This window comes from Drosophila santomea, chromosome X (genome assembly GCF_016746245.2).
Source record: "Drosophila santomea strain STO CAGO 1482 chromosome X, Prin_Dsan_1.1, whole genome shotgun sequence".
Classification (NCBI taxonomy): Eukaryota; Metazoa; Arthropoda; class Insecta; order Diptera; family Drosophilidae; genus Drosophila; species Drosophila santomea.
This window is the reverse complement of record NC_053021.2, coordinates 10,439,708-10,455,251: the sequence shown is the minus strand read 5'-3', so window position 1 is coordinate 10,455,251 and position 15,544 is coordinate 10,439,708. Positions and strand designations below refer to the sequence as shown.

At 39.8% G+C, this 15,544-nt stretch overlaps 1 protein-coding gene across 50 annotated transcripts in view; it reads left to right on the top strand.

The window, feature by feature from the left end:
- The first annotated feature begins 423 nt into the window (after positions 1–423).
- LOC120457181 (sodium channel protein para) overlaps positions 424–15,544 on the top strand; it is a 57,343-nt gene continuing 42,222 nt past the window's right edge. For 34 of the 50 annotated variants that reach the window (XM_039644506.2, XM_039644525.2, XM_039644526.2 and 31 more), the window contains exons 1-7: positions 424–555; positions 2,588–2,676; positions 2,862–3,052; positions 5,885–5,917; positions 10,374–10,529; positions 10,619–10,824; positions 14,801–14,929. In XM_039644506.2, coding sequence (XP_039500440.1) covers positions 2,903–3,052; positions 5,885–5,917; positions 10,374–10,529; positions 10,619–10,824; positions 14,801–14,929 — 674 coding nt within the window. In that variant the 5' untranslated portion in view covers positions 424–555; positions 2,588–2,676; positions 2,862–2,902. The remainder of the gene's footprint in view (positions 556–2,587; positions 2,677–2,861; positions 3,053–5,884; positions 5,918–10,373; positions 10,530–10,618; positions 10,825–14,800; positions 14,930–15,544) is intronic. The other 16 variants (XM_039644511.2, XM_039644498.2, XM_039644528.2 and 13 more) reach the window with 2 other exon arrangements.

Here is a 15,544-nt window from a genome sequence, read left to right as displayed (position 1 = left end):
TTATATAAAAAACCAATTCAATTACCCAATGATAATACAGATTTAACAAACAAAACCAAAACAAATAAAAGCAAACAAAAATACAAATATAAAAAACAAAACAAAAAACAAAAAAAAAAAACAAAACAAAACAAACAACAAATTCATCTTCTACTTGTTCTACCGCTTCAACTTTATTCGTCTTCGTCTCCGTAATAAATATTTATATAAAGTATACATATATATATATATATATATATATCTATGTATATGTATGCATATGTGTGTGAGTGCGTCGCGTGTGTGTTGGTGCCCGTAAATGTGTGAGCCACAGCAACAACAACAACAACAACAGCAACAGCAGCAGCCAGAGCCACAACCACAACAACAACAGTAGTTAACAGCAGCAACAATTCTTAGCAGCAGCAACAACAGCAACAACAACAACAATATAAGCAAGCACCCTCACAACAAAAGCAGCAACAACAACAACAACCACAATAGCAACTATTGCAACAACAACATCAGCGGATAGAGCGAGCAGCCAGGTCCAACATCGATAGACATCGATTAACGGTGAGTAATCGTAAATAATGAAAAAATCGATTATACAGGCGATTTACGATCATTTTCATGGAATTTGTAATTCTTGAATTTCAATTATTTCACTCTCATTTTTAATAATCTCGAATTCTTAAAACTAAACGATCTTTCGAGTCTTGAAACCACTTTTCTGATGAATTCTTACAATTAACACATACTGCAAATGTTATAGCAAACAGGCTAATAAACTCAGCTAAGCATTTACTTATTTTTTATCGAATGATTTTTACAAACCCACATTTGGGATTCCCATCGATTGCCATTTAATGTAGCACACCGAAATGGGCAATTTACGCTGCATGACAAAGAGACTTTGGAAATCAATTGTGTCTTTCGCATGTATTTCAATATTTGAATAAGCTAGAAAAGTGTGAGCTGTGAGCAGTGGGCGACTTGATGAACTTGGCTCGATTATGTCATGCCTCCTTGGTCCTTGGTCCTTGGTGAAAATCCCAGTTAACCAGGCCCGACCTCAAGACCATATCAATGGGGTATCTGCGCCCCTTTTTGTCCCGCCCACTGGCACGCCCCTTTGCTTTTGGGCTACAACCTTTTGCTGGCTTTTGGAGGGCAAACTTTCAGCTGCCACAAAACACAAAAAAGAACGGAACCGACAAAGAGAAAAAAAATGAATGATGGAGGTGAAGAGGGGACTTCCTAACGGAATTCCTTGGCTCACGCACACATGGAAAGGAGGTTCGTTAAGAGAGAAGGGAACCAAAAAATGTATTGTTGTAGTCCGTGTTTGTTGGCGGCAAACACAAAAGAGAGCGCAAAGGAGAGAGCGCTGGAGCACTTGCTCTCTCGGCGCAGGCAGGAAGAGAGTGAGAGTCCTCTCTCTCTCTCGCCAGCCCATTGCGCTCTCCCATGCAAAATTCATTGACTAACAACATGCAAACTTCGTTCAGTTTTTTGCTGTTTGTTTTTTTGGCCTTTTTAGTCCTTTTTTTCCATTCGACTTTTGTTGAACATTTAATAAGCTAACAGATATTCTGTGTTCCAACGCCAAATCGATACCTTGGTGGGCTAAGGAAAACTTCACTGCGTTTCGCTCATGTGTTTGCCATGTGTCATTTGCATATTGACACAAATTCCGGCTCGGGGTTTTTTTTCTTTTGTACTTCAATTTTTGTTTGCGGTTTTCCGCATGACTCATCGACCCAGCGAATGACCAAAAATTAATTCGGCAAACAGGATTTTGCGAGTGTCATGAATGGAAACAGACACACATAAATATATGCTCCTATTGCCACATCCACTGCTTCTCTGTGTGTGTGTGTGACAACGCTTGCCTATGCTTCATGCCTCTGTGGCTGAGTGTGTGTGTGTGAGTGAGTGTGGCGAAATATCGAACTGACCTACTTTTATGCTCGATACACACACACATACAGTGGCGCGCACACACACACACGCAGCCGGATTGGCAAATCAAAAAAGAGTGCTTTGACCTTAGCGGAGGCTGCTTATGTAAGCCCAATATCCGAATACCGCGGGACCATCCGTAACCGAATCTAGATCCCATTGGATTTTATCCCGTATTTCATATTATTTGTATTATTTCTTCGAAGTTAATATAAAATCAAAAACAGGTGAGCGGCGTAAATAAAGTCATAAGTATAAAGCTCAATTCACTTCATCCCATTTTTTTCTCTCGACTCCGAGCTAAAAAGTCTACCGTAGTTTAAATGCTGCATACGTCGCGATATCAAAAAACGCAGGTGTGTGTGTGTGTGCGTGCGTGTGCGTGCTGGCGTTTATTGATTGGCCATTGTTTTTGTTTGTTGCATTTCACTTTTGATTGCATTTCATTTAATGCGAATCGCCGCCTGCGGTAATCCAATTAGTCAGCTGTTGAGGTTTCGACATCCACTCTCCACTCTCCACTCTCCGTGGGATCAATGTGCTAGCTTCAGGTCGCAACCTTTTCGCTAATCTATAACTAACTTTTAATAGCGTGGCTGTGGCTCTAACTAATGCGTTTAATTTACCCATTATCTACTTGCAGCATCGTGCTAAGCGGCGGGCGCTAATCGAACATGGCGCCTCGGATATAGTTGTAGCTTTAATGTAGCAGGCGACATCCATGTGCCTCATGTAAGTAAACTCCATGTATACCCTATAGAAGTATTATATACCATTATTTATATGAACCTATATTAATTACGCACTTAATGCATTGAAGTTTTTATTATTTAATAATAGCACTGTAAGCTTTGCTGTAAGACACTGTTAATGAAGTAATTTCTATTTAGTAATATTTTCCGTCTATTCTTTCACAGGCCTTGGAAATCTAAGGCTCTCATCGTTGGCCGCATAGACAATGACAGAAGATTCCGACTCGATATCTGAGGAAGAACGCAGTTTGTTCCGTCCCTTTACCCGCGAATCATTGGTGCAAATCGAACAACGCATTGCCGCTGAACATGAAAAGCAGAAGGAGCTGGAAAGAAAGAGAGCCGAGGGAGAGGTGGTAATTATTTCTAGCTGAATGTGCGCTTAGTTTTCTCCATTTTGTGTGCCTACTCTACTACTATTTAGCTGTATCTGTATCAGTATCTGTATCCGTATCCGTATCCGTATCAGTATCAATATGTGTATCTCTCTCTCTACGTCTAAGTGAATTGACTTCCAATTGAGATCGAATGCCAAACGGTCGAAGCTGATTGCAGATCGATTTAAGATCAGCGATGGCCGATAACCAATAACCGATAACCGATTGCCGCTACTGTGCGCTTTTGTTCGTGCTTCAACTTAAGCCTGAACGTCTATTTTATATAATATATATATATACCAAATACTCGAATATGTTCTACTTACTAACCCCATACACACACATATCCACCCGAAGTTATCAACATGAAAAGAAAGCATCCAATTCACAAGCAGTCATCCTCCGTATACGTATCTGTATATCAAATATCAAATGCCTCTGTGTCTACAGTTCTCTTTATACTCGTATATCCATCTAAAAACCCCTTCAGTATCTCATATCCGCCTCTGTAAATTCAGCTACTACCCATTGAATCCATCGATCGTTATACGTATGTATCTCAGAGTCACGTCACCCTAATATCCACTGTGCTTGAGCCCCGCCATCCAATCCGTAAACGAACAATCCCAAATGCAAACCAAGCAGATCTTATGTATCTTTCTCTGACCCATCTACCTGGACCTCTACTATTAACTGTCTACTGTCTACTGTTTTCGTAATCTCAGCCATCATTTCACCCACTTTTATCTTTTATCGTAGCTAAGAGACCCCATTACAACTGAACTCAAGTACATGAACATAGAACAGCATAAACGTCCACCTACCGAACTTTGTTTCGATTCTAAGTTCATTTTCTTCATTTTTATGTTCAACAAAATTCCAAAACGTAAAAGTGTCTAAAAGAATAGTACAGTGATTTCTGATTTCTGATTTACTTCTTTGGTTGTATGTACTCCTCGTATTTTGTATTCGTATTCAGCATAATATAACCCAAAAATCTAACCCAAAAATCCAACCACCTATATGCTCTGTACGTACCGATATCGTATTACTATCGAATCTGTAAAATTCTTTCCTGCCATAATCGTTGTATGTGTTTGTTCGTTTGTTGGTTTGTTTACTTGTTTTATCTATTTGGAGAGTAAGAACTGTGTTTTCTGTAACCCATTGGCTTCGTAATGTGTTCTAATGTGTATCCTAATTCCGATTACCTAATCAATTGTTTTGTATTATTGCGTAAACATATATATTATTTTTTAATGCCAGCAACCCCAAAAACGATTTTACATTATCATTGTCGTATCGTTAACGTTATCGTATTCTACTTGTCGACGGCTACAAACTCTTTAGTTATATTCTTCATTTTCGTTTCGTTTCGATTTTCGATTTTCGATTACCGATTATCGATTTCTTTCGATTTCATTTAACCAGCTTCAATGGCTTGGGTATAGAAACCACTGGCCAAGTCTGCGTCCATGTCCATGAAACCCATGTCCTCCTTGTCTCAGCACACTCAGCAAATCTTCTGGTATTCCGTCCTGTAAATAGTCTACTCGCCTGTGAATACGTGTACCAATCATTAGTGCCAGTATTCAGTTTCAATATCAGACCATCAACAATCGAATCATCAAAAACTCAAAAACAAATGGAGTCGACAATCAAAAATATATACTGATGTATAGACTAATGCTATTAATAATGGAGGCTGGCAAGAAATCGAATGAATAAATACTAAATGAATGAAGGCAAGGATTCTATTTGCTGCAGCACTCATAGCAGAAAGCAAAGCACCAAAATTCCGTGAATCAGAAAATCTAAATGCCAACTATTGTAGTTGAAGCACCAGCAATTGCCAACGAGGATATGTGCCATTATGGATCCATTAAAGAGTATAGCTTCATCGACCCAAGCTGATCGTAGCTATGAAATCTTGTAAAAACCATTCAAGCGCATTGTCATAAGCCACCCACACACATAGAAAAGCCACGACTTAGCCCATGCGCACCTCAACTAACTTTCCACTTTTAACTTTCAACTTTTCAATCCTAAGTCTAGTTCTGTCTCTGTCTCTGTATCTGTCTCTATCTCTATCGCTGTCCCTCTCCGACCTCTGAGCACCCATTAAAAAAACAAACAGTCACAAAATGCAAACACAGACTCAACCACACTAGCTATAGAAATATATAGAAACCAATGGAGAATCAATACAGTAAACACATGATATACAGATAAACATGATCCTTGAATTTAGCATTTTGCATTTTGCATTGCGAGGATGCGCAAATGAAATTGTTAGATATCGTATTCGAATATCGTATACGATATCCCATATGTATTATCCCCTGACATAATGCTGAAAAACTAAAAAAAACTGAAAAACTGAAAACTGCTCGCCTACATAACCACTTTCTACCGTTTGTTTTTTCTTTCGTGTACTCTTCTTCCGTTTCATTTACAACTTTCTCTCTACTTTTTGAACGCTCTCTCTCAACGAAACTTTTGCGCGCCGCTGTCTGGACCAAAAAAAATGAATGAATATTACAATGTTTATAAATATCAATATACTGTATAAAAACGATCAATAATGAATGACGAAATGCGAAATTCGAAATTCGGCGCTTGCATAATGCAATCAAAAACAAATTACGAAATACCCAACCAAAATCAAAATCAAAATCTAAATCCAAATCTAAATCCAAAACGAACATGAATGTGAACTTTACTCTACTACTACGCTACTTTTTACTTGAACTTGATAAATGCTCGTAATGAATGCCCTAAACCAAATACCAAATCCGAATCTTCTTTCAGCCGCAATATGGTCGCAAGAAAAAACAAAAAGAAGTAAGATTTTGCTCAGAACAAAAAAAAACTAGAAACCACCCAAATAAAAACCCAAACCACCCACCCACCCACCAATTTTCCACCCAAGACTTCCCGACCTTTGAAAAACACACCCACACACACACACACACACATACGCCTCGGGAGAGAATCTGAATCTCAATCTTAATCTGAATCGAAGGAAAAGTTTTATGATTTCACCTTATTTTGGTGCCTTTTTCAGTTCCGACTTTATTGCCACAAATCGTTTTCCTTTAGCCGAACAATTTTCCGTTTGCCATTTTCCGTTGTTGTTGTTGTTGCCTCGTTTTCTTTGTGCAACTGCTGCAACTTACCAATCAAGCCAGCCAATCCACGCCACTTAGCCCAGTTTGATCCAGAACCCCCCGCCCCCCGTCCCTTCAGCACACACCACACACACACACACCAGTGTGTGTATTTGTGTATCTGTGTATATTACCAATTTCGTACCCAGTATCTACAACTTATGTATCTTTGTATCCGTTCTATAAGTGTAGCCTATCTATCTATGTATATCGTAAACTATCGCAAGCTCGTACTATATCTTTGCCGTTCTATATCTTAATGCAAATCGAATAAGGCCAAACGAAAGAAAACCCAAAAGCTCACCCTTCAATAGAAAAACAAGACCAACAATTCCCATGCAGCTGGAAATACGCTTTCAACTTTATTGCTTTTCTCAGCTTTTGCTTGTGGATCCTTGCAGCAGCTCGCTATTCCTTGTTTATAACATTGACAGTCCGATAATTGTGCTTTTAGCTTGATTATTGCCCAGGATCTAATAAGGGAACTTGTATATAAAGAAAATCTAATTTGCTTATAACCTCTAACACCCGATTCTCCTCAAAAACATTGAAGCTAGAGCAGAAACCGCGCAAGGACCTTCATTGTACTTCGGCTGGCCGATGAGGAGCTCAAACTTTTTTCCTTTACTTTACCTACTGCTGTTACATATACCGCTTCAGGATACATGTGTATATAGTATATATATCCCTTTGTCTCCCGCCGCCTGCCATTTGGCATTGCCATAGTTATTGACACTGCCCGGCGGCTTCAATTACTTATCAAGGTGGAGTCCCCGCAATCACTGAGTGCCTCGAGTGGCTAAGGAGCTTAAGGGCCCCAAGGCAGGAATCAAAGCCGCTAACACACAAACACATACACACTAATACACACACTAATACACACGCATTGATACGGCCTGATGTCCTGACTTGGGTGCATCGAGAAATATTAATGGCAAAACAAGGACCCCAACTAGGTGTATCTGTAACCGTATCTACTATATGTGTATCTGTATATGTTTTTGCCGGCTAATACTTGAGTAATTTGTGTGTGTATGCGTACTATTTGATGTTCTCAATGTGAGCAGATGTAAGACATATATGCCTATATATATATATACACTTAACCACCCGATCCCAAAACCACATGCAGTTCCGAACCCTTTGATTAAATGCTAGTTGCTAGGTGCTAGGGATTGAAATGCAGGGCTAGGAACTCGTTTCTTTTGACCATACTATGCAGATGTCTGATGATTTTCAATGCGGCGAGCAATACGCAAAGATTTCCCTGGAGCGCAAATTTTTGCATTGCCACGCATCCGACGAAATTCGTATATAAATTCCGAACGATAGAAACGATTACATGAAAACCAATTAAAAACAAAACAGAAACTTAAACTAAAAGTGAAACTGAAACTGAAACGCAGGAGAAGTCAAGCAAACAGATGAGTCAACCAATGGCCAGCGTACTGTAAGTTGTGGGAGGTGAATCGAGTAAGTGCCAGACAAAGTATCTCAAAGTAACTAAAACTATGTCAAAGTATCTCACAGTAACTCAAAGTAACTAAAAGTATCTCATCCAAGGACAGCCACAGCCTGATTCGGAGCTAGGGCCACAAACAACCCAACCCCCAAATATTGCTGGGATTAAAAACCCAAAACCCCAATCGAACACAAAGCATGTAGTTCAATACAATAGACCCATTTTCCCAGCAATATCTTGGGGCCTGGCCTTTTGCGTTAGTTATTTCCTAGCGTTAGATGAATATGAATATGAATATCATTATCAAAGGTTTATCAGCTTCGGTTACATTTCGGTTTGAACTATCATTTGTAGTTGGCTTCAGACATACTGTAGAATGAACCCCGAACCCCAGAAATCCAGCTCCAAATCCAGTATACCGCTCTGCTCCACAAAAACCCCCCACTTGCTATTTCGCTAAAGGTGTGCCTGTGTGTGAATGTGTACACATACATACATTTACATACGTGTGTGTGAAAGTGCGTGTGCTTAAGGAGTGTGTGCATGTCGTTGTGGTTGTGGTTGACGTTGCATGGCGCATGAAAAACTTTCTCTCTCATAGCTACTTTCTCTAATTCCTTTATTTCCCTCCCTCCCACGCAACGAATCCTTTTCTACTCCCACTCTTCCAATTGCAATCGTTATGTATCTATGTATCCGATACTATCCCGATTCTATTTTGAATATCCACTGTGGAAAATTAATTTTTCCAAGTCCTCGCTTAAATGCTCTCCCTTTTATTTAATATTTCTTTATTTATAAACCCCTTAGCTTTTAATATAACCCAGCAAAGCCTGAATTTTCCCATCTGATCTCCATGGTTGGACAAGATAATGTTCCTTAACTGGCGGTTAGTTAACCGCAACCTAACCTCAATGGCGAACCATTGCGTCCACGGTGCGTCATAAATTTGTAATCGGTACGCGGAATGGCGAAAGCGCGAGGACGCACGACTTATGTCCGGTGGAAACCGGCTGCCATATCCAACCATCTGCCACTCTGCCACTCTGCCTCTCTGTCGCTCCAGTTTGCGGCTTGCCTTTTATTAGTTTAAATATAGACTCCAGTTGGCTGTTTAAAGAGGCACGCCCACCGCCCCCCGTATGCCGCCCCTCAAACCACCAACTCCGTGTCCGTGTGGTTTTGGTGTCGTGGTGAGAGTGCCGCAATTGCGTCAAAGCCACGGCTCCACCACACACACAACACAAACACACACACACTCACACAGACAATCTAATTGTCACGCCAAGCCAACTATTATGGAATTTTTCCTTTAGTTTTCCTTTTGTGGCTCTCTCTCGCTCTCCCTCTCGCTTTCTGGCCTGCTCCTCTTCCCCTTCTGCCTGTGGCATATACTAGTTCTCTATCGTGTACATACAGTGGGTCGCAGCTATATATTATAGCTATAGCTATAGCCATATATGTTTTATATATACTATATATGGAGAGAGCGAGAGGGCGAATCGAACGATACGTACGTTTCATAAAGTGACGTTAGAGTTCTTGTGCTTTTGGCTCTGGACTCTTTAATATTGCTTTTGGCATTGCACGTGTCCGCGTATCCGTGGAAAGTAAAACTGCTACGTTTCAGTTGCGACTAAGCGCGTCTGACCGAAATCGATACAGAGGTATATGGTATGCCATGGTATGGTATCGTATGGTATCGTATGGTAGCCCACGAACCCAAGGCAGTCGTCACAGGGGCCAAATATTGTCATACGGCAATTAAAAGTTGCCACAACATGCAAGAATAATGTTTGTCTGGGCAATCAGAAATGGAAGTGGGAAAACCCAGTACGACATTGAGTACCATCCACCCAAGAATCCCGCTTGTGATCCTCTATGTAACCCATTCCCATTTCCAATCCCAATCCGTAAAACGTAGAACGTAAAGCGTAGTATAGTCTAGTGTTTTCGCACTCTAGCTAATCGTTTTCCCACACTGGACACACCTTTTAGTTCCTAAAGGGCATGCCACATATGTATTTCCACACACATATACACACACACTCACACATGGAAAAGGACCTTGTCCAACACTGGTTACCTTAGTTTTCTTTTCCGTTTCCATGAACATTTCCGTTTCCGTTCCATTTTATTTCCATTACTTTAAACCTGACAAAAAAGCAAAACAATGATGAATCTGAATGAAGATGAAACGAATCGAATGGCGAAGCGCCCAAAAAAATGTGTAACCCAGATATATTGGTCCAAGCGACTTGGTGTTACTTTTGCATACCAACCCAATCTGCTAAATCAATCTGCCCGAAAAAACCCAAAACGCCAAACTGTCTCCCATCCCTTTGCTTTCTCTATCACCGTGTATATATACTTTATATATATAGTAACAATACCCTTTATAGCATATATGTATATAAATATATATGTGTAGAAACAAAGCAAATGATATGCAAAACTGAAACCATCACGAAATTTTTCAATTCGAATCTAAAGCGCTTGAAATTGATGTTGCCCAACCTACTTATGATTTGTCGATACTTTCAATTCCGTTTTTGAGTTTTGAGTTTTCAATTCGGGGCTCAGTCGTCGTGCCGCGTGATAATGGTGTTATACGCGATTTATACGAAAGTCCTTGCTAATGTATTGTTGACCAAACCATTCTGTGCAGATCCGATATGATGACGAGGACGAGGATGAAGGTCCACAACCGGATCCTACACTTGAACAGGGTGTGCCAATACCTGTTCGATTGCAGGGCAGCTTCCCGCCGGAATTGGCCTCCACTCCTCTCGAGGATATCGATCCCTACTACAGCAATGTACTGGTAAGTTTCCGTACTCCAATCTGATAGATTCCCCAAGCGTAAGCCAACGATATTGATCCCATGCAATATATATCAACGCTCTCTTGCAGACATTCGTAGTTGTAAGCAAAGGAAAAGATATTTTTCGCTTTTCTGCATCAAAAGCAATGTGGCTGCTCGATCCATTCAATCCGATACGTCGTGTGGCCATTTACATTCTAGTGCATCCATTATTTTCCCTATTCATCATCACCACAATTCTCGTCAACTGCATCCTGATGATAATGCCGACAACGCCCACGGTTGAGTCCACTGAGTAAGTACGCCCAGCCAGTCAGCCGCCCTATATGCATACCCATATATCTAATTTATCTAACCACATACTACTATATATATGTATGTATAAGTGTAATTGCCAACCGAAGACACTTGATTTGGTTCCCTTTACATTAGATACATTTGATTTTCGAAACTTATTTCATTTGGTTTCTGTTTTCCGTCTTTCGTTTATGAATCTTTTATAATTAATGTTATTAATTATACGCTGTACTAGTCATATAAGTATATAAACATCTATATACCTATGTGCTATATAATCGACATACCTAACTATATTTAAACAATATATTATACAAAAATATATACTATATGTAACTTTTTCGATATTTATGGAGATGTGTATTTAGGTGAAACTTGAATTTCTTTCCTCTATGATTTCCACAAAAGCCAAACGAAAAGAAATCGAAAAACAGCAACAAACCAAAGTGCAATCGATATGCAAACCTATGTACTATAACTATATGTAAAAAAAACAACCAAACCATTTAACTCTGTCTAATCAATCTTTATGACCCACGCAGGCGAAGGTAACGATGTCGAGTAAAGTAAAGTTTTCCTAGGTAGCTAAAGCCATTTCCAGTAAGAGAGCCTTGATATCATGATGCATTCTAGTAGTGGTACGAACACTCGGCGATGGCCAGTTCATTGGGAACCGAGATCCGTTGAGTGCATCCGCTCTTGTATGATATGACACCACTATCGCATCAAACTGCATACATACCTAACTTCAGTCTACTAACTATTTATATACTATACATATATATCGATGTATATGCTCATATCCGTACTCGTTTCTGTCGTGCGTAACTTTGCGTAACAATATTCGATCGTTCGATAACTATTCGATAACTCGATCATAGAGCCACCACTCGCGTCCCAACAATCTCAGATCCATTCAAATGATTCATTTCAACTGTAAATTCGCCTCGCTAGTCCATCCGCGGTTGGGCATCCAAATCCCTCCGATAACCGATAACCGACTATCCTGATCCCGATCCCGAACATCGGGTACTCGTAGAGGTCCAGCTGGGACCGAACCAGTCGAGCTGGTTGGTTTTGGTTTGTTCACGTTTCGAATTAAATTCAATCGTTATATCATTTGTAAACGAAGTAACTTTGCTCCGTAGTTAACTCCTAGCTACCTAGTTTATTAATATTTACCCTACACACACACACACGCTTAGATCATACAACTTCAATTTTTATATATTTATATCCATAGATGAAACTTATGTAAATTGCTCAAGAATATGTATTAAGTATACCTTATTGTAAACTAAAACACCCCCAAAATTATTCCAACTAGCAAAATAACTTAGTTCGTTTCGATCATCGTATCTATGTAAACTATAGAACTATATAAAGTTAGTTAAGATCCCCCGTATAATCGAATTTAGTTCTAGAGAATATACCATTTTGCATAAGGGGTTCGTATCGTACTTTTTGCCAATCGCTCTGGGGTAAAAGTAAAGTAGACTTTTGTGTGGTAATTAGCTGACTTAGAAAACTCATATCCTTAGAACAGTTGATACATATATAAATTATAAATAGATAGAACTTCCATGTTTCGACAGGACATTTGTCTCTCTCTATTCACTTAGTCGACTCGCAATCGATTTGACATTTAGCTAGAATCGATTCGATTAGTGCTCATCTAGAAGTCGTTTATCATAGAACAACAATTGAAAAGCATTGCGTATACGTAGCCGTAACTTGTACATAGGTAAACTATATTAGTAAACTCTAGCGAAAACAAACTTAAGGAAAGCCAAGCGAGCAAAAATGCTTTGATGAGAGCGCACAGCGCCAATCAAGCAATATGTAAAGTGAAAAGAGTTACGTCATTTTTCTAGCTGATATCAAAGTTATTGTCGCAGATTTGGTATCAGAATCGAGCACCCTAAGATAGAGAGAGACTACAGACTGAAGACATAGGAATACAGAGCAGCAGATGGCTGCCAGATAGCCAGATAGCCAGATATCCAGATAGCCAGATGGAAGTGCAAGCGGAAACGCCACTTGAACTTGGCTAAGGGCTGCACGCACTGGAGGGTTGAGGAAATAGGGGATGAGATGGAATGGTATTGTATGGTATGCCTAAACAGCAGGTGCTGCATAACTTGCAACACACGGAAACACACACGCACACACCGGGAAAAGGGAAAGTATGAATGTGCGGAACCACCGGAGAAAGGAAAGGAAAGGAAAGCCAGAGGACCCCTCAAAGTGGGTCGAGAGAGTGGGAGCGAGATAGAGAGCGAGAGAGAAAGAGAGAGAGAGAGAGAGAAAGAGAGAGAGGGAGAGGGAGAGGGAGAGAGTGATGCAGAGAGAGAAATACATTCCGCAACTAACAGCAGTGTATTTGCAAGCCCATTTTGTATTCTCCACTGAACTTCCCATGTATCAGCTTCCTATATATCAGATAGAAGCCAAACTTACCAAACTTATATATCAGATAGAAGCCAAATAAATCAGAAATGCTGATTTTAGAAGATAGAATGAGTTATTCCAAATTAAAGCCTATATTTCTAGGCATTACAAGCCATTCATGTCCTATTCTATGGCTACCCCACTGATTGAATACCATTTGCTCCATTGTTTTCCACGGTGCAGGGGTCACACTTGTGCAGGCCCCTAAGAAAGACATAATACCTGCAATTAAAACACAGCTCAAGTGTCCTTCACAGGCATTGGGGCCTAGGTCAGACGCATTCCCAGCACCCCCCAACCCCACCCTTCCAGCAACCGCCCCCTGCAGCGACTTTAAACTAGTTGCGGCGCCCAAAGGACAACGAGCAGTGTCTGAAATGCTGGCTGAAATCTGTCAAATGGCTAACCGGGCAGCGGGGGGCATAACAGCAGGGGGTGAGGCTGAGGATGAGGTGAGGTGGCCAGCTGGCCGAAGGTCGCCCTATTGATCTGACGCCCACACACACACAGCACCACAACAGCATCGCCCACAAACACACAAGCGGTTTGTGGTTAAGTATTAACCATTATTGACATTGACAATTGTCTATCTGCATCTGCAATTCAGTAATTAGGACGCTCGAGCACTTGTATAGTCCAAGTGTCCTTTTGATGTGGAATGCGGAATGCTAGGCATTTCTTTCAGTACCTGTGCACCCAGGCAATGCTGCTGTGATTATGGAATATAATGGGTTAATTTCAATCACTTGGAATACTTCTCAGAAACTCAATTAGCAAAGTTTCGTTTTAGTACTTTGCAGATGTAATTTATTAAAGTAAGGAAGCAATTGTTTTTAAGTCATTATCGAAAGTACAACTTGTAAGTGAATTTACTGATTATTTAGCAAAAGTTTTTGAATAAGTATGGATATAACTTGTTGTGATACATTTTCCTGGTGTGTGTGTGTGTGTGTTGACTCTTTGAACTGCTAGGTGAGTGAAGGTGACTGTAGGACACATAAATCTAGGACAAAAGCAAAGGCAATTTGTGAATCTAAAATGCAGATACTATCTCTGGTTGAGGTTGTGGCATCATTCGCACAACCTGATGCAAATGGCTAGGCTAATCACTTAAGTTAGTTTTAACGAGTACGTGTAACAATGAAGTTTCGGTAAATCCTTGGACAACGACAACAAACCGAAATGCAAATGGTAAACGACAACGTTGGATGCAATTGTGGAGAGCAGCGAAATTGGGAGCCAGGAGAAGTGTAGCCTACTTTTAAGCGCAACTTGTCCACCACTTGCAAACAACTTTTATTTCTATTTTCTTGGTCAACCTTTAACAATTGGTTTTAGTTTTTGTGTGTCTGTTGTTCACGTTCTTTTTTCTTACTTACAATCATCTAAGGCTCTAAGGCAGTCTAACCAAAAAATCAAAAATCCAAAAAAAAAAATCAACATTTCAAGCTACATTTGAAGTGCATAAAAGCCAAGAAGACAACAAACAACAAATTGCATTTCGAAATTCAATTCGTTTTTAGGGTGATATTCACCGGAATCTACACATTTGAATCAGCTGTTAAAGTGATGGCACGAGGTTTCATTTTATGCCCGTTTACGTATCTTAGAGATGCATGGAATTGGCTGGACTTCGTAGTAATAGCTTTAGCGTGAGTTATATAAACCTATATATAATATTATATATTACCTAATTCAATTGAATAAAATCATTGAATTATCATCCATTCGTCGTATATCACGCTTACAATTATCCATTGCATTACCGCCTAGGCACCAACAAAATATTGAAATATAATTGAAATTATAACTATTTTCAAGCCATGAAGCAGTACTTTCATTAAAACGAAATCATTTGTAAATAAATGTATTTTTTTGGTGCCTAGCCGTATCTTTCGCACCAATGTATCATCTATGAGGAGCAGCTCTTCTTTTTTGCGTTGCCTTTGACTTACGATTTGCTTTCGTATTCGTATCGTAACTGAATCATCCATCGTATAAGCCGTAGTCACACGAATCTGAATATAGCAGCCCACCCAAACCGAAACACTTACTCAATCCGAATTTTCTACCCATTTTCCCACGCCATGTTTTCTGTTCTATGAATTTTTTTATTTCATTTTCCGTTCCAAGTTTACAAATTAGCGCTATTTGCTTATAATATTTATTATTATTATCAATTTATGCAAACCATTCACACACCCACACACGCGCACACTTCATTAACATAATCGTGCCCGTACTACTAACACATACACATGTACATG